This window comes from Haematobia irritans, chromosome 1, assembly GCF_050003625.1.
Source record: "Haematobia irritans isolate KBUSLIRL chromosome 1, ASM5000362v1, whole genome shotgun sequence".
NCBI lineage: Eukaryota > Metazoa > Arthropoda > Insecta > Diptera > Muscidae > Haematobia > Haematobia irritans.
The window spans coordinates 271,141,626-271,169,469 of NC_134397.1; the positions used below are offsets into that span (position 1 = coordinate 271,141,626).

The following is a 27,844-nucleotide window of genomic DNA, read 5'->3' on the forward strand; positions in this document are numbered from 1 at the left end:
TAGTTTGAACGGGGTCTTATTAACGTCGGTCTAAATTTATCTAAAACGGCACTTAATAATTGCGCTCATGCGATACTTTTTTGTAATAATTTGGCGTGGTACAACTTCTCAATAGTGTCGGCACTTTTGCGACGTATACGATTGTTTTCGGCGTGGTGGGGAGGCGGGTACTTTACTATGCTATTATAAAGTAAGAAAACTTATTGAATTGATCATTTTTACCATTCACTCCAAGTTATCAGTTATTGTGTACAAGAAAAGTTTTGATACATAATCATTCTTTATTTTGAGCATTATTATTTTAACGTGGTTCATTTCGTTATGATATTTTCAATATATTTTGTTGTTGTAGGAATTCAAATTTTAATTCAAGAACAGCATTATAAGAGTAGTTGAATACAACGTAGTTATTTTTTTGTTATTTAAAAATACATAATACGCAAAAATGTATGTTTTATATTACAAAATTCTTGAACATTAATTATATTTGAGAAATAAAAAATTTGGCATGCAATTAAATTACATAAAGATAGTATATGAATATTTCATAATCATTTTCAATGGTATTGCTTACAAACAAAATCGTATTTAAATTCATATAAATATAACTTATGAACTAATGTTTTCTTTTACTAAATTAATCAAAAAATGTTGGTTCGTTTTGTATATATGTATAAATCTATATGAAATAGTATTAATAAAATTACTTTTGCTTTTAACAACATATCAAAAACTTCCTCATTCTTGCTCTTAACACAACCATAATCCTTAAATATGTATATTTGTATTGCAACTCATTACTCCAACGAACACAGTCGTTACATTTAGTACGTGTCTTTTTAGTTTTATTTCGTGTATTGTGTGGAAGGATTACTATTCGTCAAGATGTATTTATGTATGTTTGCGATTCCTTTCAGGACAGAACATGACATACCAGCACCATTATTTTCAATTCTTTAAAAGAGCATATATTTTTTTTTGGTATCAGCATGTACTTGCTTACTTAAACTATATAATTTACCCCTTAAGGCGTCCGTTTTGGTATTTTATTACGTTTGCCTAAAATTTTCATAAGCTGTTTGGACATATAATATGGCTTTTCCGCTGATCCATCATTGCGTTCAATATCTTCTAGGAAGCACAAGAATAATGTGTCCACTGCCATGGAGTAGACACTGAAGAAAACTGTTGTTATAAGAAAAGCCAAAATGGCAACTATGGCTGTTGGTACAGCTTTGTAGTGCAATTGTAAAAGGGATGGATTATTTAACAAAAAGAAGTAAGTAGCTACACCAGCCCCACCGGTGATCAATAGTTTCGACATGAAAAACAAAAACTCAGTCACCTTGTCTAGAGTCACCACCCGAAGGAAGTTTCGCATAGTCAAATTAAAAGCGTCTTTGGCACTGGTACAAAAGTTTTTGCCATGTATGGCACACATAATATACGCATTTTTACTCAAAAATTTTAGAAACGACTCCAAAAGCCAGAAGAAACATTTCATGCAGCACAATACAGCTCTAGTCAGGGCATTATCATATTTTTTAATTTTTCTATCAATATATTCCAAGATCAAACGTATCATACGACAAATGGCCAATATAAGAGAGCCAAAGGCCAACGTACCCAGATGATAGAATGTTGTCTGGAAGATTGATTTGGTCAATGTAAAGAATGGTACATCTTTCTTCTTAAATGTCCAATACCAGGTGGCAAATGTACATGCTAAAACCATATCGCTAAAGGCATCAATGAAAAATGTAAGCCATAAATATCCAAAAACATTGTACACAATAAACCAGTTCACCAATGCAGTGTGCTCCACCTTTACAAATGAACATGTGGTTTTAACACAAGGATTCCTTTGGTTTTGTCTAAATATACCAGTGATGGATAAATCTGCAATGTAGCAATTTTGTTCAAAAGTCATTGGATCGCAGCTGGCTCCCACCGTATAGTTAATGGCAGGTCCATCACATTTACAATTCTCTTGTGTTACGCCACTTATACTATTTGGGTCCAATTGCCTTATCATTCGGAATGAGTTTTTACCAATAGACCCCAAATAGAGACCAACACCGATTGCATAAACTATAGCTGCTATAAAAAGTATCCATGTGAAGATGGGGAAGAAAACTGTGGATTTTACGCTGGAAACAGCTTTGCTGCCCTCCTTAATAAGTGCTACTGCTATTGTTATTCGTTTGCGCAATACGATTAACAGTAGTAAAAGGACGACCAAGAATATACATAGGAAGATACTTAAATAAAGCCACAATCGTTCATCCTATAGGAAAAAAGATAATGTTAATAGAATTCAATAAGATTGTGCACATGAAATAGGGAGAAAATTCACTTACTTGTAACACATTCTTAACGGCAGAGTTTAAATTCAAAGCGTGCTGTGGTACTGTTGCCTCACGATGATAAAATGTATATTGTTTGATGCTGAAATATATGGCAACTGCTAAGCCAACTAAAACTCCGAAAATCGATGTCCACAAAAATGGAGCTGCTAGCCAACGCATTAAAGCAATAAAAATAAAAGTGGCCACCAATGTACACAGCATAGCTGTTAGGATTACCACATATGAATTGTAGATATCTTCTACAACATTATCACCAACACGTTGAGCTTCATGGGTTCCATTGGTGAAGTGCACCACAATGTTACCAATAAATTTCGACAGTCTGGTGTCCGTTTGCAACATTTTCTCTTTGATAACAGTCTCTCGTCGGCTACATTGACTATTTGGTTCTTCATTGACTGATGCCAATTTTGGATCTACATTCTGTCCAACTAATGCTTGTGCCTCTGGGAACATAGTCAAGGCTAAAGCTTGCAGTTGGTCCTCGTTGCGTATATCAATCGGGGCAGATGTTAGAGCCTTTGGATTTGTCAGATCTCTCTGGGACCGCTGCAAAAGGAAGGAGGGTATAAATTCACATGTCTTTGCCGAAAATTCCCACATGCATCGATTCAAAAAAGGTGCGCTTTTTATATACCATCTCGCACAACGTTCTTCGTCGATGGCCTTTTGCATATCATCAACATTGCGAAGAGCATTTTTATCAGCATCCGTAAGGCATATCATACGAGATTTTAACTCCGCTTCCGACATTTGTTTTTTCATTATATCCCAAATAAATGTTTCCTTGGGGCATTGCGATACACATATTTGGGGAGTAGGACATCCGGTTATTGGTACTAGAGGATCTAAACATTTATCCAAGTTGAAGAAGAATAAATATTTCTTATCTAGAACACCGGAATCTATGCCGCATTTCTTATTAAATGAATCAGTGGGAACGACAAGTTTATTTAAATCGCCATTACGCAATGCATATTGGGCAATAAACACCCATGCTCCTAGGAAGACTAAGAACACAAGCAAACATGGTACATCGGTACATGATCGTTTACGCCACAAGGGAGCTTTATAGTTGCGCTCGTGGGTTAGCCTTTTCCCATATTTAGTATCAACGTCATCCATATCATCACGAGCCATTTCGCATTATCTTCAAACGGAAACGAAAGTGTTATTTTCAGGTGAGTGTTTGTTTGCCCTGTAAACAAAGCAAAAACATAAATAATAATAAAGCAAATTTGGATTTAATTATTCAGACAATAAATGTAATGAGTTTTTGTTTGTCTACCGGTATATTATTGGAGATACTCTGTGTTTATTGAGCAACGTATTAGAGTATTATGTGACAAGCTTTCTAAACAAAAAGAAAATTTACCTTCTACGAGGGCGGTTCGGAAACTTCTTAGCCTATCAATGAAAGAGAATAGTTAGTTTTTCAAAAATATTTTTATTTTTCAATATAATCTCCTGAAATGTCAATACACTTAGTCCAACGCTTTTCTAGCAATTCTATCCCTTGATTAAAATAGTTTTCCTCAAGGTCTTCAAAATAGTTGTTTACAACTGTAATTGCATCTTCATTTGAGGTAAAACGCTTGCCAGCAAGGAATTTTTTTAGATTTGGGAACAAGTAAATGTCACTGGGTGCTAAATCAGGAGAATAGGGTGGGTGGTCAAGCAACTCGTACTTTAATTTGTTGATTTTAGCCATTGTAAAAACACTCTTGGTGCGTTGTCTTGATGAAAAAATATTTTTTTTTTTTGTATTGTAACCAGGACGTTTTTCTCGAATTTGTACATTTAATTGATCCAAAAGGCTGCAATAGTACTCTGAATTTATTGTTTTACCCTTTTGCAGATAGTCAATCAATAAAATACCTTTGAAGTCCCAAAAACCCTTGCCATAACCTTACAAGCCGATTGAATTGTTTTTGCCTTCTTTGGGGCACTTCGTCCAGCTTCAGTCCATTGTTTGGATTGTTCTCTTGTCTCTGGAGTATAGTGGTGGATCTATGTCTCATCAACAGTTATGAAACGACGCTTAAAATCCTTTTTTTTTTTTGAGAAATGTTCATTCTTATGCGTTTTTGATCGACTGTTAACAAATGCGGTACCCATCTTGCAGAAAGCTTTTTCATCTGTAGTTCTTCATGGAAAATTAAATGGACTCAATCATTTGAGATGTCCATGTTATTAATACTATATCATGCACTTTGGCTACAATATCTGTTGTTGTTGCTGTTTTTGGATATCCACTACGTGGTTCATATTCAATGCTTGAACGACCATGTTTAGATTCAGCAACCCAATTTTTTACTGTTGCATATGAAGGAGCACTTTCACCTAACACATTCACCATATCATTATGAATGAATTTCTTATCCCGATAAACCTTTTTATGTAAATATTTAATGACAGCACGCATTTCTAATTTTTCCATTGTAAAAAAAATTGCGGATGAGTCGTTTTTGAACACCTGTTTCTATATGAAACAAAATTTAACATGTGTTCATAACAGAGATGGAAGTTTCCAAAAAACTTAACTTTTTTCTGTTTATACCGCGCTTTTTGTGCTAGGCTAAGAAGTTTCCGAACTGCCCTCGTATACAACAAAATGAACTATTTCCTGAGTACAATTTACCTTTTTTGGTGGAAAATTCAACAAAAATGATTTCGACTCTAATACCTCATTCATATTATACTTCCAAAATCCACTTTAACTAGATGTCAACTATCATTTGCCATATAAATAAGGGATTTCAAATTTGCTTTTAATAGAATTTGAGCCTAATGTGTATGAGGTATAATGTTCGAATTTTCTTTTTATATTTATAATCAAAATTTTCTTATCCTAGTTGATTCCAAAAAAATAAAATTAATCTAAAACAGTATACATTTATTATAAAAATGGATTTGTTTTTACACCACTAAAACCAATGATTTGGTTACGATGTATTTAGTGAGCAAAATGAAACGTCTCTAAACAATAATTATTTAACCATGTTCGAAATTCAAACAACATTAACTCCCATTAATAAAGCATTTGAGAATGTGGTTATGAAAAATTATCACAACGTTGCCGATGCTTTATGACATACATATATGTTGTATTCATTGTTTAACAAAAATTATATTTTTATGAATTCATGCGGATGAAAATTATCTGTGTTTATAATTTAATGCTATGGATTATGAAACTGCACTGTAATCTCTTGTATGATTCGTATATATTTGTGCATTTCTTCCAACAAAGCATATGGGTGAACTGACTAATAAATCGAAGTTGTCTCGTGAAATTTAAATTATCAAAACTATTTACTTTAATTTTGATTTTTATTTATATCATATTCCTGTATGTCGAACGAAAATCCATTCGAAATCAATCAAATTGGAATGAATTTGGGGTTTTCTAATTTAGAAAGTTCTTTTCGTTTGTATGAAAATACATTGACTATCAAAAATGAGTATTTTCAATATTTTAGCCTGAGAATTTATTCAAATATTAACAATGTTATTACTTTTTTCTTGACACATATTGTATAAGTTCGTTTATTACCCGACAACAAAATATGAAGTGACTTGCCTTCGAAATAGAGGAACCAAAATCAATGTTCTTTTGTTTGGAATACGAAAGAAAATTTTCGTTAGATATACAGGAACAGGGCATTAATGTAATTCACGATTTCATAATAGAAAAACTCAAATTCATTCGAATTCGAGTGACTGCCTTTCTTTCGAATGGGTCTTCGTTCGATAAACAGGAACAGGGCATCAACTTTTAATTTAAAAATTTTTAAATTCTTATTGAAAATGTGTAATATAAATATTATAACGAACTACCTACATTCGAAAAACCGTGAACCCACCAGGAAGGAAAACTTTGGTTAATTTTAGAAAATGTTAACTAAACTGTATTACATGCACAGAGCGCTATTAATATGAACCCTATGAAAATTTGTCCTAAAACCTAAAAGAAACAGGATCCTAACCAATTATATGGAAAAGAATAACACCTAATTTTTATGTTTTTTGTTCATTTTATTTTTGGGGCCCTTTTGCATTATGCTAATAAACCCCAATATTTCAAATGAAAATTAACCCCAATTTCCTTACATAATTCATAATATTTTACAACCAAAATTGCGGGTGATTAATGCCCTGTTTCTGTATTTCGAAGGATAGCTTTCTTTCGTATTTCAAACGAAAGAAAATTGAAAGGGGTCCGATATAACCCATTTGCAATACTATCCGACCTACATCAATAAGTCGATAGTTTGCTTTGTTCGAAAGTTAGCAACGGACAGACATCGCTAAATGGATTCAGAAATTCATCACTATAATATATATTCTAATATATATTCTAGTTTGGATTTCAACTATGAACATTTTTAAAGTTATTTATCACTTTTGATTAAATATAAACCTGAATCGTACCATTCAGAAGCAAGTAAATATATAGGTCATGTCCGATGCTATCATACATATTTTGTTCTTTTTCAGCCAGCCTTGAGAAGTAATAGGGCATAACGTTTTTATATTAAATAAACGCGTATGCATTACAACATCTACAAAGTCGAATGGGAAAATATGAGATATTTTTTATTGTACTTCTTATGTTACAAATTAAAAATTTGCCTTTATGCGTGGCATTATTTTCACAAAAAAAGGAAGCCTTTTCTCACTTTTGTCTGTTATTTTTAGAAAAGAACCTAAAAAGGTCATATTCCGTGCAAAATGCAAAAAAAAGTGTGCATTTTTTACAAGAAAAGAAAACACAATTAGAGAAATTTTCCTCATGAATGCCACCTACTGACGCAGTTTCGCTTCAAAGTTTCGTTCTCTTGTATTTCCTACTCTCTGTCTTTACATATACCCCCATGTTCCGAAATTCGCAATCGCAAATAGCAAAATTTTCATTTGGCCATAAGTTCCTAACCCTGAAACTTATAAACTTATATCTTGGTAATACGAGTATAGATCTCTTCAATGATAAGTTCAAATTAAAATTTTATTGAAGTCCGAGAGTAACTCTATTTTCCAGCATTTCAATCCTTTTCATTTCCATTTCATCCTCATCGCTACCACAGAGTCGTAAGTGACACTACAACAATCGCCAACTGTGATGGGGAAACGTATCAAAATGTACGAAATGTACCTGAAAGTATTTTGCATCACTATTGTTACAAGAGCCATTTTATATTTTGTGAAACACCAAGCGCAACTAGCTTATAATTTATTTAAATAAACACGAAAATGAAGTGGTGAAAACATACTTATGGCCTGTTCCTGTATATCACACGAAAGCTTTCTTTCGTATTCCAAACGAAAGAAAATTGATTTTTGTTTTTCTATTTCGAAAGGCAAGTCACTTCATATTTTGTTGTCGAGCAATAAACGAACATATACAATATGTGTCAAGAAAAAAGTAAAAACGTTGTTAACATTTGAATGAATTCTCAGGCCAAAAATTTGAAAATACTCATTTTTGATAATCAATGTATTCTCATACAAACGAAACGAACTTTCAAAAATACAAAAACCCAAGTTTATTCGAATTCGAGTGACTGCCTCTCTTTCGAATGGGGTTTCGTCGATATACAGGAACAGGGCATGAAAATACTCATTTTTGATATTCAATGTCTTCTCATACAACCGAAACGAACTTTCAAAAATATAAAAACTGATGCCCTGTTCCTGTATATCGAACGAAAACCAGTTCGAAAGAAAGGCAGTCACTCGAATTCGAATGAATTTGGGTTTTTCTATTTTTGAAAGTTCGATTCGTTTGTATAAGAATACATTGATTATTAAAAATGAGTATTTTTAAATTTTTGGCTTGAGAATTCATTCAAATGTTAACAATGCTTTTACATTTTTCTTGACAATTATTGTATATGTTTGTTTATTACTCGACAACAAAATATGAAGTGACTTGCCTTTCGAAATAAAAGAACAAAAATCAATTTTCTTTCGTTTGGAATACGACAGAAAGCTTTCCTTCGATATACAGGAACAGGCCATCAAATTCATTCGAATTCGAGTGACTGCCTTTCTTTCGAATGGGTTTTCGTTCGATATACAGGAACAAGGCATTATTTCGTTTAAAATTGTGAAAGGTATATTGGTGAACAATTTTCGACTTTCCAAATGGAATAAAGTGATAGTTTTTCAGATATTTTTCCAGACACGCTGCCTCTTGTAACTTAACATTATTATTTTATTAATGCAAGAAATTATGTTAAACGTGATGTAATAGTCGTATAAATGTTATGTTTATAAGAATTTATAAATGTTTAACCAGATTAATAAACAGCTAAACAATCGTGTTATAATTAACCACAAGGATTCTTTTACAACTTAATCTTTTACAAATCTTAAAATGCCCTTTTTCTGATAGTTTGAAGGGGCTCTTATTGGCGTCGTTCTAAATTTATCTAAAAAGGCACATAATAATTGCACTCATGCGATACTTTTTTGTAGTAACTTGGCGTGGTACAACTTCTCAATAGTGACGGCGATTTTCCGACGAGTGTTGGAAATCGTATACGACTGTTTTCGATGTGGTGGGGATTCTCAAAGGCGCCGTCAAATTCAAATTCATGTTGGCAGGGGTTTTCGTTAAAAGAAAAATAAATTCTTACGATTTGCAATTCCGAATATCGGAACATGGGGGATGTCAAAATAATTCTAACATCATCTTGTAATTAAGTGCGCTAAATTGCATAGCGTCAAGTTATTTTTTGTATTATAGATCGCAATAAAAGACATACATAAAAACTACAACATAACATGTCTTAATTATCACTCGGGACACAACACAGTCAATGGTATGAAGTTCCTAGCTGCTAATTTCTTCTTGTCTTTGGTTCTATAGAAATTGAAGCCATTTGAAATCGCTTTCATTCGTACTTGTGAAGCTGTCTATTAAGCAGTTAAATTAGCTGTATCCAGAGTTTTCCGATGTCGAAACATCACTAGGAAGTTTGGTGTTCTAAGAAGCTAAACCGCTATACCACCTTCAGTGAGAGCCACCGCGATGTTGACAAAGGGTCCTGGGTTCAATCCCAGTTTCATCCCAGCAACAAAAAGATTTTAAGCGGTTGTTTATCCCCTCTCAGTAATATTAAGTAGTTTGTGGAACGCCGTTCTTATTTATGTATTTATTTATTCATTATAATACTAAAGCCTATTGGCCAATATCGTATTACAAAGCAACTTGTAATACGATATTGTATAACAAAAAAAAATTATAATATATATATATATATATATATATATATATATATATATATATATATATATATATATATATATATATATATATATATATATATATATATATATATATATATATATATATATATATATATATATATATATATATATATATATATATATATATATATATATATATATATATATATATATATATATATATATATATATATATATATATATATATAAACATTTTTTTTTTATACAAGGAATTGTTATTTTATATTACTTACGTATATAGTTGCTTTGTAATGCGATATTGGCCAATAGGCTTTAGTATTATAATGAATAAATAAATACATAAATAAGAACGGCGTTCCACAAACTACTTACAGAAGGTTTGAAACACTCATAAATGTCCTACAATATTACGAAACTGGGATTGAACCCACCCTTTGTCAACATCGCGGTGGCTCTCACTGAAGGTGGTATATAAATAAATCAATAAGTGATAGATTCAGTTCAATCAATAAGTGATAGATTCAGGATTCGGCTATAAAAACGACATGAATAGTCTAAATGAGCCTGAAATAACGGACTACCTCTAACCTAGTCTAACGTACCGTTATCAACATTTAAAAACCAAAATAAAACTGAAGCAATAAACCCTGTTGGTCTTGGTACACGTACAAAATAAAACGTTTCGAAAACGGGTTGTTCTTTCGTGACAGTTTCTTCAATTATTCACAAAATTTATATTTTTGCCGTTAATAAAAATATTTTTTACTTCGTTTATGTGAAGCGCAGTTCTTTTCTATAAAACGAATAGTCCTGTACCGCAACTATGACACATCTTGATGTTTAGTAGAGAAAGTTTAATATAGAACTACGTATTGGCGGGTAAATACCCTTTCAAAAGTTGTTCTACAAAAAGGTTGTATCATTTGTAAGGAACGGAGGATCAGATGTTGTTTGCGCTTACACCCTCAAAAAAAATCGCTTCTTTAACATATGTTCCAAACATATTTTGCAGGAAGCACATATATTATTGCATACTGCCGAAACATTAATATGTTTGTTTTATGTGAACATATTATATGTTTGGAAGCATTTTGAGCCAAAAATATTATATGCTTGGAAGAATTTTTCCTAAACACGATTTTGCTCATTCCCTAACATACTCGTAATTTTCACTTCCACGAAATTTTTTAGTTATTGGCACCTTTTTCTGTAATACAAATAATGTTGAAGAAATTATTCACTTTTATAAATTTTTTAAATTTTACCTTTTGCCTGCACGGAGAATCGAACCGAGGACCATACAGTTTGTAAGCCAACACACTATCCACTGGGCTACGTAGCTGTTATAGTCACCAGTAGATAATTATCGTTTTAAGTTACATTTATATAGCATAGTTTGCAGCGCCCACGAGCCCATGCAAACATAACATTATTTAACAGAAACATACATTTGTTTGCCACGTGGAGCAGTGGTTAGCATGTCTGCCTTGCATACAAAGGGTCGTGGGTTCAATCCCTGCTCCGACCGAACATTTTTTTTTTTTAAATTAAAACATTTATATTTATACTATATTAAATTTTTTTAAATGAAACTTCGAAATGTGTGTTTTTAAAGATTTATAGTCAGTAACAGTGCTTGATATAAACGAAATTGACTGATTTTTGGATAAAATATTATTTTTTATTGCAAAAATAACAACTTAAAAAAACTGTTTTTGTACAAAACTTTAAAATTTGGAAGGAAATCAAAAACTAACAAAAGAAGAACGTGGAGTCGAGTATAAACATACATACATAATTTTATAATATAAACATAAATTTATTTAGGAGTGAACATTTTTTTACTAGCATTGAACACCATCGCTCTAAAATTCCTTTTATTTTTCTTTAATAATTCATTTTAAAGAAAATAAACTTTTTAAATTGTTTTAGCTGTAAAACTCGAACTTAATGCCCGCTTTTATATTTGATGGTGTCCGTCAACTCCTCGTGGACATTTTTGAATAAAGAAGAACTAAAGTTTGTTTTTTACATTTTACTGTGTAATTTTTCACTATTTCCTCCTTATTTCATTTTACTGTCCCAACTCTAAAAAGAGTATAGTGCCCTTTCGTTATTTTTATGAAGATCCCTGATTTATTTTAACGAAAAATTGTGCCCATAATGCCAAAATGATAAACAAAACACATTTTCACACATGCATAAAATGCTGCTCTCAAGGCGAAAACATATGCAGTTTGTTTTTCAAATGTCTATTCTCTTGGTTCCGAATGTCTATTCTCTTTATTCAAATTAAATAATATTTAGACTTAAGCATATCAAATTTTTAGCCTTATCATAAAACAGTTTTCCGAAACAACATACAAGCGGTTTCACAGAAATTGTTCTTTTTTCATTCTCTCGCTTTGTTGTGTTGATATCTTTCGTCAACCCTCCCGGTTTCCATCTCTATTTCTTTCTCTATACTCTCTTTTTGTCGCTCTCTGAATAAAATATCACAACATATATATGTTTACTCGAAATTTGTTAATTTATATATGTTTACATTCACACATATTCTTTTTATGAAACATTCATGCCCCAAACATAATATATTCTAACATATTAACATAGATGTCCCAAACATTTAGTGTTAGTTTAGGAACATTACATGTTCGCACTTAAATATATTGTGGTTTAAAATCGTGCCCGAAACACATTTTGTTTATATCGGAACATATGAAAAACATATTTTTCTAACAGTGTAGTGATCGCAAAGAAAGAATATGACCACCATACATGTTTCAAGGGCAAAATGTTATTTTTGAATGGAGAACGTGGAACATTTTTGCCGCAAAACTGTTGTTTTCTCACCAAACATATACAGAATTCAGATATATAATTTCCGAGAAAATAACATGGTTGTGACAAACATATTACATATTCCCTGTCCAAAAATAAAATTTTGCTCTTGAAACATGTCTCAGGTGATCATATTCCTTGTCTGGGTGTGTGTGTGTGTGTAACATTACACATTGGTCTATCAATAGATCCGCTTGGGTTATACGCGTTCTTTGCGTACTGATTACTATTGGTATGTTTGCGTGTTGATGAGTATAAGAGCTACATGGCCCAGAGTGTTCGTTTACAAAACGAATATTGCTCAAATCACTTGCCGACAACACTTGTGTCCCATCTGCAACCAAGGCCACATGGCACGTGTCATCTTTTCGATTGCCGAGCTAAACCTACCCGACTTACCAACAGATCACTCCCCAGCAAAAACTAGGTAACCACATCTCATTACAATTGACATTACCAGGAGTAAAGCTGTCATTACACGTTGCATTACATTGCGGCGAGTTATAATGACTAACTTGTAATGACAAAAATAAATACTTCTCGGTAATTTTCGAATTGTTATTCTCAAATTTTTAGGCAGTTGTAGTTAATATAATTATTCACATAATCGAGCACTTACATAAAAAATCAAAAAGAATATGTAATGTGACCGTAATTCTGAAGATTTTTCCGTTAAAAATTTTTTATCACAAATATTTCATAATAATTGTGTTTAATGACATTATCATATTATGTTTTAAATAAATGCTTTCTTATACCTCATTGACATTACATTTCCAAAATGCGCTTAAACGAAATTTCAAATGCCATTTGCCTTATAAAAAAGAGACTTAAAATCCACTTTTAGTAAGATTTCGAACCTTATGTGAATTGGCTATTGGATATATTATAACGTAATTCACGAATCCAACTCCCTTAAACAACCTACATTTATTTCTATTTTAAATGTGAAATTAATTTGAGTGTAATCTTATTTAGATTACTTATTAGATTTTTTGTTTAATTATACAGTATTCGTTTCTATTCAAGTAGTTCTCCTATTACAGCACCACTCATCATATTTTGATCCATTGTAATCGGCAATAGAAACCAATATTTTCGAAATTTGGTTGCCTGAGACAATAAGTGGCTATTTTGCCACTTATTGTCTCATATAATCACCTAATATTTAATGGCTACGAATAAGTCATTACATATTAGGTGATTATATGCTTTAAATGCACTACCTATTTTATGGCCGAAAGTATGCCTGGGGAGAAGTACTTTCCTCCTAGGACATGCGTATGTAAAAGTAATCTGAAGCGATGCCAATTAATAAGTGGTTATTAATTTTTAAATAGGCTTACCTACAAGATTACCGGGTAATGAGAGCTTTCGCTGGGTCTGGACACATCCCACCTTAGTCGAAATCACAATAAACTGTTACAACAAAAATGAATTCGAATCGAATTCAAATTTTTTGCATTTTTGTATTATCTGCATTTTTGAAAGTTTGTTTCTTTTGTATGATAATGCATTGATTATCAAAAATAAAAAGATTCAATATTTTTGCCTCAGAATTCATTGAAATGTTAACAATATTTTTAATTTTTTCTTGACACATATTGTATCCCTTCGTTTCCTACTCGACAGCAAAACATAAAGCGACATGCCTTCCCAAAATAAAATTTCTTTCGTTTGAAATACGAAAGAAAGATATGGTTCGATATACAGAATTCTTCCGGGCAAAGTTTTTTTCGTCGTAACGAAATCTCCAAACGATGTCTAAAATTTCGTTTGGATGGAAAGTATTTCTGTTTGCGTGTGAAACTGCTGTCTAGAATCACATTGAACTATATTTCTGTTTTTCCCTAAGGATGGTTAATAAATATAATAAAAATAGTAACAATAGTTAAATAAATTGCGTTAGCTATCACATTACTAACGAACTAACCGAAAAATACATATTTTTCTCATAAAGTTTCTTAAACCCATCTATAACACAAATTGCTATTGTCACATTTGTTACATATTTATTCAACGAGTTTTTTTAGTCGATCCCTTCACTAATAAACTCTAATTAACATGAACTTGATATTTGTCTTTTTTGTAAAAATAATTAACAAGCCTTCGTGAGTCATCTAATGTCATTGATATCACAGACAATGTCTTTGTTTTTCAGAAAAGTTAACTCAAAGATTGCACAGATGTAATGACTCTTAAAGATAATTAAGTTGTTTGTTCTGAACTCCGCCGAAGTTATGTGCTAAGTATATAATTGACAAAACTAGTATGGAACAAGAACAAATTCGACGGAACAATAAATTGCGGCACAATGTTTTATCGAAAAGTCGTAACAACGTTAAAACGCTACTTTAAGTTTCACGATAAGACAAACGAGTCATTCATTTGTGTATGAGAGGAATATATAAACTGCCGACAACAACGTGCCTTGTACATTGTGAATGATTCATATTAGAAAGGCAAACTCAAGCTTAAATTAAACAAAAGGTTTGTGTATCAGATAACAAATCGTTATAATGATACAAGTAGCGTTGGCAAACGCGATGGTAGTGGTCCACAAAACTGCAACAATAGGGCTGTTTTCTTTTTGCACTGGATACAAATTTGTATGGGCTATCCAGAACATCGTTGCACTGGTATTCTATCCAGAACATCTCATCAGTGCAAGTCGCGCCGATCTTGCCAGATTGTGTTTTTATAAAGTGACGCTTCATCGATTCACAATAGCACTTTATTGTGACTAATTTATCGAAAAACATGAAATTCAAAGTGGTATAGTGTCATAAATAATCGCAGCTGTAAATATTTATTACTAATTGGAGCAAAAATGCAAGATTTCACTTCTTTTCTGTGTTTTCGAACAGCTGATGACAGTGTTGCATATTTTTGGAGATGTCCTGGATAAACGAGTACTCTGTTTTCTTTTAGTCCTTCACGGCTTAGGGTATGCAGTGCTAAAAGAAAACAGCCCTAATATCTGAATTGGTTCGACGAGTGAAGGCTCGGATATGAATTCAATGAAAACCATTGAAGTACAAAAAGACACACGAATGAGCGTGCACTTGCAATATAATCGATTTTGTTCATAATTGATACTATTACTATTTTGTAGTTTATAAGAGGCACTTTGAATCTGCTTTTTCATGCTCGTATATTACTCGAAATTAATTTCCATTGTAGAACCATACAGGTCACCTCTAAAAATTAGACGTGTGCAGATTTGGTGCCAAATCGAATTTTTCACTTTCTTGTTGTGATACACAGAAAAAAAATATCACCAAACTATTTCCAATAAAAAGTTGATTTTTTGTTTTTCAATTAATAAATTAATTGATATAATTAACTGTTTAATCAAGATAGAAACATTAAGTCAAGTCAATGATTGAAAATTTAAAAAAAAAAATTAATTAAAAAATTAATTGTTACAATTAACTTTTTAATCAAGACTATGCCAGTTAAAAAGAGTGACGAATTTCTTTTTTTAATTAAAAATTTATTTTTTGTGATTGATTTTTGTTTCAATTAAAAATCTTTTTCAATCAATTATTATTTAATTGAATATTTTTTAAAACTCTATTAAGACTTTAATTGGAAAAATGTTCGTGAATTTTTTTCTGTGTATGAATATGGTGCTGCTATCTATGTATCACATGTTAATCGTAATCGTTCTTAAAGGTTGAATAAACACCATGCGTCAATCCGTGCGTTGATGGAAGGGTTAATTTTTTTCTGTTTGCGCAGACTTTTCTATTAAAAAAATAAGTAAACCAGAACTGATAAGATTTAGGGATTGACATCGGAATCAAAACGCCGAATTTTCAACATTTTTTAAAATTTGAAAAAAAATATACTTTTTGAAAAGGTCGAATTTTAAACTCAATTTTAGTTGTCATTAAAAGTCGAAATTCAATATTACAAACAGTTGACTTAAACTTTCGACTTTGAGGTTTTTAAAGACCACAGCAGTCATGCATTTGGTTTATATTGACACAGCCCCATGAAGGCCTTTATAGAAACATTGATGGCCTGTTCCTGTATATCGAACGAAAGCTTTCTTTCGTATTCCAAACGAAAGAAAATTGATTTTTGTTCTTCTATTTCGAAAGGCAAGTCATTTCATATTTTGCTGTCGAGCAATAAACGAACATATACAATAAGTGTCAAGAAAAAAGTAAAAACATTGTTAACATTTGAATGAATTCTCAGGCCAAAAATTTTAAAATACTCATTTTTGATATTCAATGTCTTCTCATACAACCGAAACGAATTTTCAAAAATATAAAAACTCAAATTCATTCGAGTGACTGTCTTTCTTTCGAATGGGTTTTCGTTCGATATACAGGAACAGGGCATGAGTCAATTAGGTCAATGATTGAACATTTTTAAATTTTAGATTAAAAACTAATGGCCTGTTCCTGTATATCGAACGAAAGCTTTCTTTCGTATTCCAAACGAAAGAAAATTGAGTTTTGTTCTCCTATTTCGAAAGGCAAGTCACTTCATATTTTGTTGTCCAGCAATAAACGAACATTACAATAAGTGTCAAGAAAAAAGTAAAAACATTGTTAACATTTGAATGAATTCTCAGGCCAAAAAAATTGAAAATACTCATTTTCAATTTTTTCATGATGGAAACATTAAGTTAATTAAGTCAATGATTGAAAATTTAAAAATTTTTAATTAACAAATTAATTGATACAATTAACTTTTTAATCAAATTCGGAAGACTAATTCAGTTAAAAAAAGTGCTGATTTTTTTTAAGTTTTAATCAAAAATGTATTTCAAACAATCATTTGTTAATCCAAATAAAAACTCTAAGCCAATTCAGAAAGTAATTCAAAATAGTTACCTTTTTTAATTAATAAATTAATTGAGTTTTGCAATCAACATCAATTAAATTTTTAATTGAACTAATTAAAAAATTAATTGAAATTTGCTGAAAAAATCAATTAATTTTTTAATCAAGAATTTTTTCTATGCCCAATTAAAACTGTGATTGATACTATCATTTTCGTGATTGAAGACATTTCAATTAAAAAATTAATTGGATCAATTAATTTGGTGATTGAATAAGAAAAAAATTTGTGTGTAATATTTAATTTGAAATACTCAGTTGAGTATTTAACATTAAGACCCTTTATTAAAATATATTTCAATAGAAAATAAAACATTTTCAATTTTTACGGCCATTTTCATGTAGCTCCGTTAGGCTTTAACTGCCAGTTAACAGAAGGAAAACTATAAATATCTCCGGATAATTTTAACAGAAAAATGTTCAAGAGTTAAGTTCCTAACTGACATACACTGTAAAAAAAGCATACTCGGTTCCAAAGATTTTGTCTTTACTTTAAAAAATTTGGTATTGATTCCGAGCCAAAGAAGCGGAGAATACAAGTAAGGATACTTTTAAGACACAATTCTCTTTTAAATTTAGGTTTTGTGTACTTGCTTCTAGGAAGCAAATTTTAATTTTTCGCTTTCTCAGCTTTTTTTCTTCATATGCTATCAAAGTCCTTTAAAAACGAGTTAACGGCAACTTTATTTTCCAAATTAGGACTCGACATCCAGTAGAAATTATGCTATGTTTGAAGTAAAAAACTTCTTTAATATAAAGTTTTGAAAAACGTGTCCTATATTTGAACGATTTTTTGCTTTGTAGTCAAGATGCAAAAAGACAACAAATTTAAAGACAATTTCATTAAATTTAAAGAATTTTTCTGAATTATTAAATTCAAGTTGACCTTAGCCTATAAATTTTTTCTTTCATGTTAAGATACCCATTTTTAAGTCAAATCACTTAATTATAAGTACAATACGACTTCATTGAAAAGTTTATCGACTTTTGGACAAGGAAAATAACTTTATTTTAGAGAAATGCGTCTTCAATGCTAAGCAAAATTTGTATTCGTATTTTAAAGACATGAAATCTTTGACCTCACGACAATATTTTTTTCAGTGTATGGAATATATAGGTAAGGTGACAGGAATGTCCATAGTATGGTTTAAAAGTTCGTTAGCTAACGTAGCACTAACGGAGCTTCATGAAAATGGGGGTTAGTATACTTTAATGAATTATTCGCATACTAAAATAATGTGAAGATAATGGAAGGAAACACATTTTTCTAATTTGTTACTATCAAAAATAAACAAAATAAAAAAATAAAGGAGAATTTCTCTCACATCAGTAAGTGCAGACCGTATGAGGCACTATTCATTCAAAAAGTTCCCACAATTTGAACCCATAAAGCACACTTTTTACTCTCGTTGGCACAATTAAACAAATGGATTTTCCATCCCTGATTCATGATGGCTTCTTTCTCGCAATGAGCCATATCTAATTAAAATCAACTAAATCTTGTTTTTTTTTCGGTGTACGTTTGTATAAGTGTGGGTTTTTGGTGTATAATTTTTTCTACTCACATTCTTACATTTATCTATTTTAACGTATGCAATTTGACCTCAACCTACACTCCATATATGTACATTTGGTGAGAAAAACGTTATTTAAAAAATTTTTTAGCAAAACAATTTTTTTTGTAGAATCGTCAATTTTGGGAAATATCATTAAACAATTCAAGTTTAACTCTGAGAATTAGTTTAACAACAATTCGCATGCGACAACAAAGAAAAGGTTAATACCCAATTGAATACATTTTGTGTGTGGACTATAATGAACAACTCATCTAAAAAGGCCACACAATAGTAGTGAATGAGACGATCTGTTCCTTTTGGTCCCAGTGATTATCAACAACTTCATGTGAATTCATTAACGTCGAACGTACATATATACACACATACATTCATCGTATTAATGTGATGCAATTTTCCATGGTCCTTTGTTATTTTTGTGTGTAAGTGAGTAAACAAGGGAATACAAGTGGCACACCTGTTGAAAAGTTAAAAATTGCCATACATAGAAATCCCATGGTTTTCAAATAAAAAAACTGATATCGGAAAATGTGTAACAGGTTGGCTGATAAGTCCCCGGTCTGACACATAGATGGCGTCGCTAGTATTAAATGCATATTATTTTTATATAGTACCAAACTTCAAACGATTCGTGTCAAAATTTTACGTCTGTAAGTCAATTAGTTTGTGAGATAGAGCGTCTTTTGTGAAGCAACTTTTGTTGTTGTGAAAAAAAATGGGAAAAAGAGAATTTCGTGTTTTGGTAAAATACTGTTTTCTGAAGGGAAAAATACGGTGGAAGCAAACACTTGGCTTGATAATGAGTTTCCGGACTCTGCCACAAGGAAATCAACAATAATTGATTGGTATGTAAAATTCAAGCATGGTGAAATGAGCTCGGAGGACGGTGAATGCAGTGTATGCCCGAAAGAGGTGGTTACCGACGAAAACATCAAAATCAAAAATCCACAAAATGATTTTGAATGACCGTAAAATGAAGTTGATCGAGATAGCAGAGGCCTTAAAGATATCAAAGGAACGTGTTGGTCATATCATTCATCAATATTTGGATATGCGGAAGCTCTGTGCAAAATGGGTGCCGCGCGAGCTCACATTTCACCAAAAACAACAACAACGTGTTGATGATTCTGAGCGGTGTTTGCAGCTGTTAACTCGTTTAATATGTTTTAAGAAATTTTCCTTGTATTCACTATTTTTTTCATAGGTTAGTGAAAAGAACTAAAAAATGAAGAAAAAATATATACAAATGAAGCATAAAGATTTACTAAACTCGTGTCTACCACAAAATAGTTCAGAATTTCTTAAAATTTGTAAATTTTACCAAATTAAATTTAACTAGACAATTAATTTATAATAAAGCAAGTAAAAGTAGTTCCACACTTTTTCCAACCAAAAAATTGGGAATTGTTATAAAGGCACAACTTTAAAAGCGCTTCCAAAAATGTTCTCACAAAGAAGTTAATTATATTAACTGCACAGGAAGTGTTTTTGTTCAATTTTTATAACTCGTCAAGCCCCCTCCTCAGAGGCCTTCCTACGCTTATGTATGGCACTAATGAATTTTTTGCAATTTTTAACCTCAATTTTTTTCCTTCAAACTTTCGAAATTTTTTAAACTATAAATAAAATTTAAAATATATAGCTATAAATAAAAATTAAAATATATTGCTCGAAGGAATGTAAAGTTCCTTCTTTTAAAAGTGGCATTGGATAATTGAACTTGTGAAACGTATTCCCAAAAAACAAGTTTTGCTTAAAAAGTGGCAATGTAGTGATGGAAAAACTGCCAAATATCGACAGTTTTTTTATATGTAGGCAACCAAGCATTCGTAGTTTAATATTGGCGAAAAATTGAGTCATAATTGATAACCGCTAGTAACTCTTCAGTCGTATAAAATTTTTAAATAACTTCAAAAGTCTCATGTACAGTATTTGAGATATAGCGTCACTATATATCGGCTATATATATGGCCCTGATATCGGATACCCTATAAAACCATTCTAGGTGAACGGATTAGACAAAATACCAGTAACAGATATTTGCCACTGCAAAAAATCAGTCCCATGTATAGCATTTGAGATATAGCTTCACCAGATATCGTATATATATATATATAGGCCCGATATTGGATCGGCCCTATCCGGAAACCATTATTGGTGAATAGACCAAATAAAATGTTATGGTAGATATTGACCAGATATTAAAAAATCATGAGACTTATACAGTATTTGAAAATATTTTGAATTTAATTAAAACTTACTTGGGTAAAGTAATATTTTAATTCAAACTGTAAATATTTTCGATCATTTTATTAACTCACTTTATTTTTTAATTTGATTAAAAAGTTAATTTTATCGGTACTGTATATCACCTACAATGTAGTTATTTTGGATTGGATCGCCTCTATTTTCTTCCACACCTTATTGCTATTTCCCACTGCACATGGGTGTAGTTGAAAACTTGGGAAGTTTATACCTTAAAGCATAGATTTATGCCAGACACAATCCACAGAGTGCACTATATGTGCGTTGAAATTGACCTGCCTACGGAAATAAGATATTTATGAGAATTTTTTCTTTTCACAACACCATTTTTCAGTACGTGCATTGTATCTGGCAGACGACAATTTAATCTGATATAAACAATTTTTTTACTTACTAAGATTGTCCAATCTTCTTTAAGTTAGTTCAATACATATTTCACGGAATTTGTTTCAAATCGGTTCACATTTAGCTATACCTCTCTCATGTATATCTACCTCTCTATTTGTTTACGAAAAACTCCCACAAGATATATAATATCATTAATAAAAGCCAAATTTGATTCAGATTTAAATTTTATATGACTTTTTTTTTTAATTTACGAAATTTCATAAATTCAGTTTTAAATATATTTTGTACTGGGATAATATACTCTTATGGTTTAATCAGTAATTTTAATGTAATGTATTTAATGTATACACTTTCAAATTATCACTTTTTTAAAAAACACTTCCAAAGTAAAAACTTAGATATAATATAGATAAAACATAAAAAAATAAAACCGTAGATATTTGTTAACCCGACATTACAACAGAGTTCAATTAATTAAAAAATAAATATAGCGTATATCGAGCAACGATATATGATATTTTGTCATAAACACAGATTTCAATTTATGTCTGTATTGTGGGATAGCTCTATACAAGAACAAATGCAATCACTGTTTTAAATTCAGTTCTGGCCAGATTATTTGTTCTACATTATAAACTTTATGCTGAAAACACCTTTCAGAAAACACATGCACTCAAGTTTTTTAATTACATTTTAAATTGTCAGCATTTTCAAACCAGTTATAATTTCAAATATTAACTCGGGTAGAGTATTACCTTTAATGATTATAGGGTCTTGGACTCTCTCCCGCACTCTCTTTGGCTTTTATTAAAAATTCACTGAGATCACTAGATTTGCTTGTTAGTCGTTTCGTTTTTGTTGTCACTACTATGATTAGGTATCTCAATTAAATGCCGGCAATTGTTTTTTGTTGTTCGTTTGTATAATTATATTAAATTTATTGTGCGATATAATTCGATTATTCGCTTACTAGCAAGTTGTTCCAGTTCAAAGCACAGGCATTCAATGACTGAAACATCATTTCAATAAGACTGACGACACATATTCTCGTTGTCTCGTAAACCAACGACAACGACACTGAATCTTTTGTTCTCGTCTGTCCACCCAGAAGGCAAATGGCAATAAGGCGAATGAAAACCCACCAGTGCTCTATTGCATATTCTTAGAAAGAATATAAACAAAAAAGATAAAGAAGACAAAATTTCGTTCAACTTTTTTGCGTAATTATTTTTTCATTTTTTTTTTGCTTTTTTCATTTCATTTTTTAAATGACAATATAATGTAAATACATGAGGTATTGTTCTAACAAAAAGATAAGGAAGAATTTGAATGTTTCTTTTGTAAACAGGTATCTCTCCACACCATCAACATCAAACCACACATAGATAAGGTTTATTATAACTCTAATTGGACGAAGGTGATTCAACTTACTTTATACAACTTTACTTTGAAGACTGTAACTTGCAACAGGTAAGATCTAAACATAAATGGTTTCAGTGTTGTAACAAAAAACTCCACCAAGAGAAAGTTCCACTTTTTATTTCACTCAATCTCTTTGGTTTTAAGCTAGCCCCTATATTAGGCTGTTACTATTTGCGATCTTATAAAACATATACAAATGTTCCAAGTTGTAAAATTTCATAATGAAATTCCTATGGTTTTGGTTTTTTATTTCACTTTTTGGTGTGTGTCTGTCTGTCAGTGTGCCTGACCATTAACCAGCTCAACAACTATGTATATATGGATGACTATCCAAAACAACATATCCCAAATACATTCGTTTGATTTTTGGTCTCTTCAAGTGGCCACACTCCGATAGGTATTAATTTGTGTGTTTAACGGCAGAAGTTGACTGTCGCGTTGTTTACTCTCGAGTGTTTTGTTTGTGACTGAGGTTGTTGATTTTTGTTTTGTTTCTCTCTGGTGGGGGTTTTGTTTAATAGAAATAATATTGGGCGCTGTTTTGTTGATATTCCCAAAATCATGTGTTTTTTTAAATATCCCATATTGGTTATAACACAAATTTACCAAACTGTAAATGTGATTTAGGAGAATAGTTTTGGTTTCGTAAAAGGATTTCGATTTTCTTTATTTTGAATGTTATTTAATAAAATTTTTACAACATTTTCTATAGAAATAAAATGTTGACAACATTTTCTATAGAAATAAAATTTTTACAAAATGTTCTAAAGAAACAAAATTTTGACAAAATTTTCTATAGAAATAAATTTTTGACAAAATTTACGATAGAAATAAACTTTTGAATAAATTTTCTCAAGAAATAAAATTTTGACAAAATATTCTATAGAAATAAAATTTTGACAAAATTTTCTATAGAAATAAAATTTTGCCACAATTTTCTATAGAAATAAAATTTTGACAAACTTATCTAATGAAATAAAATTTTGACCAAATTTTCTATAGAAATAAAATTTTCACAAAATTTTCTATAGAAATACAAGTTCGACAAAATTTTCAATAGAAATTAAATGTTGACAAAATTTTCTATAGAAATAAAAAAAATTATAAAATTTGCTATAGAAATAAAATTTTGACAAAATTTCCATAGAAATAAAATTTTGACAAAATTTTCTATAGAAACAAATTTTTGATAAAATTTTCTATAGAAATAAAATTTTGATAAAATTTTCTATAGAAATAAAATTTTGACAAAATTTACGATAGAAATACATTTTTGACAAAATTTTCAATAGAAATTAAATGTTGACAAAATTTTCTATAGAAATAAAAAAAATTATAAAATTTGCTATAGAAATAAAATTTTGACAAAATTTCCATAGAAATAAAATTTTGACAAAATTTTCTATAGAAACAAATTTTTGATAAAATTTTCTATAGAAATAAAATTTTGATAAAATTTTCTATAGAAATAAAATTTTGACAAAATTTACGATAGAAATACATTTTTGACAAAATTTTCTGTAGAAGTAAAATGTTGATAAAATTTACGAAAGAAATAAAATTTTGACAAAATATTCTATAGAAATAAAATGTTGACAACATTGCCTATAGTATTGAAATATTAAAGTTAACGTAACATTCTAAATTCACCACTGATATTCAGGTTAAAGTAAACACACAGTTTATCTAAAGTACAATCATATGTTTTTGGCAGTTGCTTTTACATTTTTGTAATCTCCTTTAAAAGTCTTCTTGCCGTTGTAAGATTTTTTACTGTAAAGAAGCACTTTTAATAAAGCTACATATTTGAATTCCCATTCATATAAAACAACGACGTGTTTTTCTTTATATAGAAATAAAATGTTGACAACATTTTTATAGAAATACAATTTTTACAAAATTTTCTATAGAAAAAAAAATTGACAATTTTTTCTATAGAAATAAAGTTTTGATAAAATATTCTATAGAAATAAAATTTTGACAACATTTTTTATAGAAATAAAATTTTGACAAAATTTGAATTTAAACAAAACCAAGTGGAAACCCTACATTCATTGACCGCTTAAATACATAAAGAACAAACAGACATGAAGTTAATGTGTGACACAGGCATTCCAAATATGAACAACAAGATTTGTAAACCATAAATACATTAATGTACACACAACGAAATATTATTATTGTTGAATAACTATGAATAAGCTAGAATTGACAGACATTGACTTGGGAATGCCCCATCGACGCAAACTGCTAATAAGCTTATTCTGGACACGCATAGTAATGAGCAATAAACTTGTGATATGTAACATTTTTGAGTATACATTCTGATAATTGAAGGCCGACACAATGTAAAGCAGAGGAGGAAATGGTCGCATTTGTTAATGCCATAACATTTTAAAGAATCCATAACTTACAATTATGTGAGTATAAATTTATGATTTTTTTTTACAAATTATCAATAGGAGACCAATAAAGAAATAAATGGGAAACCCTATATTCATTGCTCACTCATAGACACCAATAGAAAACACAATGGTGTATGTGGAGGTATCTAACGAGAGGAAATGGAGTGGAAACGTCACATATCAGTTGGAGAGAATTCAAACTAATAAAAATGAGATCTGCTGAATACAATATTAAGACCGACACCATAAAATGTTAACTTCGTTAATCCATGCACAATTGAAACACTATGTGAATTTTCATGCGGTATTAGGCGAAATAAGTAAGTGTAAATAACAATATTATCTTAATAAAATGATATCGAAAGAAATAAGTGTATAAATAGACAAAATCCCATACAAAATTTGTTTTAGTAATAGGGAAGAAAATCCAACAACCATGTTTTATTTATGCTATAATCCACATTTTTTAAAGAGAAGAACGAAGATTCACTTTTTTCGTGGCTTATCTTGGGCGGATGGTTTGTACGATAACTCTAACAAAAAAATTTGCTTTGAGAGATGTACCGTGTCAGCCATTTCATTCTGGTAATTATCATTATATATGGCTAACATGTACTTTGCATGTTTGCATTTACAAAGCTTATGTGGTATTTTTGTTAGAACACATTTCGAAAAAAAAATACTTAAATAAAAACCTGTGGCAAAATCTTCATGAAGTAATTTTTATTTTTGCATAAATATTTTTAATTTAAAGGTGAGTATTCAGTTCAGAGTTTAGCAGCTCAAATCGAAAATAAATATGCAAAAGCAAAGAGTTTATTTTCTTTAAACTGCACTTTTAAAGAAAATTAACCGTGGAGAAATTGTTATTTAACGCGATAATGCGAACTTAAAATAGAAAATTTTCAGGTTTCTTTACTTTAATAAATCATTTTAATTAAAATAAACTTTTTCAATTGATGCTTTGGATAATACTAATAATAATAACTTGTTTACATTATATCGATTGCTCAGTATTTTTGTTATGATGTAATATATTTTTATAGGCCTCTATTGGCTTTGTATTGCAGAATTTTTGAATAAATAAATAATACAACAAGTTATTTTCCGAAAAGATTATAATTTTATTCTTTAAAGGCAAGTATTAAGTTCGACTTTAGCCGCTAAAATGGAAAATAAATCTGCAAAAGCAAACAAAAAATAGTACAATTTTGGCAAATAATTAAAATGTGAGCTAATAAATTAATGAAAATTGAATTAAAAGACGAAAATGTACTAATGGCAAATAAAATGAAGAAAACTTTTTTGTATTGGTAGATATTTATATCATATTTTTAAATCTTTTTTATACAAAAAAAAACATACAAAATAGATAAATAAAATCTCTTTTTTTATTATTCTTATAAATAAGTTGAAAATAAACTTTTCCAATTGTTGCTTTTGATCATACCTTATCAAGTTGTAGTAAAATTTTCCAAAAAATAGTTATAATTTTATTCTCCTTAAAGGCGGGTATTAAATATTCCCGTTAAAGGCTAAAATCGAAAAACTATGATTTAAAAGCAGAAAAAATATTAATTTTTTGGTACATTTTGATATAAATTAGTGGGGAATGATACAAAGCAACAATTGAAAAAAATATACATATATTCTAATAACGCTTTAATTCAGTAACATGGCGTGGAAAATTCTCTAAGTGCTCACAAATTCCAAAAAAAACTAAAACTAAAATATGAGTTTTTAAGCCGATAGCTTTAGTTGCTAGTGCTTAAATCCTTTTTTATTTATTAAAATTTTTAGTTTAATTTTTTTATTGTTTATTATTATTTTTATTATTTAAATTAAATAAATGGAATGAATTAAAAGACCAAAAACCAATTTGAGAAATTAAATCTCTTTTTCCCATTATTCATATAAATGCATGGAAACAATTTTTGATACTTTTTGAAATCTTCCTTCTGCTTTTATAATTTTCCTTAAATAAATTTCCTTAATTAATGCACTATGGATTAGTTTGCTGGGGTTTACAAGTTTGGAAACCGGAAAGCCTTTTGGACTTTCTTTTTATATCCGTAATTTAATTTACAGTCGATATTAATAGAGATTCATTTTCTTCATTTACTACTTACTATTTTTTACTTTAAATGTGACCAGCTATAGGAATTATTTTTTGTTGTCATGGGGAAAATGATACACAAAATATTCATGATTTGTAACTTACGTTTTTATACAAGTCTCGTGATATGGCGGAATGTTCAGATTTACTGTTGTTTATATATCCGCATTAGTAATTTAATCAAATTAGTAGTATTTACATAATTCTGTATTGATTTTATTAGACGTCTAACACGCCATAAAGACTAATAACCCATGCGACTTAATGCAATCGTCTCCTTTGTATTCTGACTTATTCACTGCATCAATCACCTTCGTATCATAGCAACTTGTAACAATAAACAAAGGATGCAAGTGCACTTCTTCATTTCCTCCCACCCACAACAGTGACATCCTTTGCAGAAAGAAAC

At 30.2% G+C, this 27,844-nt stretch overlaps 1 protein-coding gene across 3 annotated transcripts; it reads right to left on the bottom strand.

Moving 5' to 3' along the window:
- Positions 1-261: 261 nt before the first annotated feature.
- Positions 262-27,838, bottom strand: Ctl2 (Choline transporter-like 2). Of its 3 annotated transcripts, none has more exons than XM_075293982.1 (3): positions 27,541-27,838; positions 2,361-3,567; positions 262-2,287 (listed from the first exon to the last, which is right to left on the bottom strand). In XM_075293982.1, the coding sequence occupies exons 2-3, from the start codon at positions 3,507-3,509 to the stop codon at positions 1,025-1,027; spliced, it is 2,412 nt and encodes an 803-aa protein (XP_075150097.1). In that variant the 5' UTR covers positions 3,510-3,567; positions 27,541-27,838; the 3' UTR covers positions 262-1,024. The 3 variants fall into 3 exon arrangements, with proteins under 3 accessions (XP_075150097.1, XP_075150093.1, XP_075150087.1); XM_075293978.1 differs by lacking the exon at positions 27,541-27,838 and adding an exon at positions 22,924-23,378; XM_075293972.1 differs by lacking the exon at positions 27,541-27,838 and adding an exon at positions 22,248-22,473.
- Positions 27,839-27,844: the final 6 nt, after the last annotated feature.

What these genes read in the sequence shown, in the direction of transcription:
- Ctl2 (XM_075293982.1), bottom strand. Translation starts at nt 3,509, where the DNA reads ATGGCTCGTGATGATATGGATGACGTTGATACTAAATATGGGAAAAGG. An exon ending in CCGTTAAGAATGTGTTACAA is followed by an intron (nt 2,288 to 2,360) that starts GTAAGTGAATTT and finishes TTTTTCCTATAG; the next exon opens with GATGAACGATTGTGGCTTTA.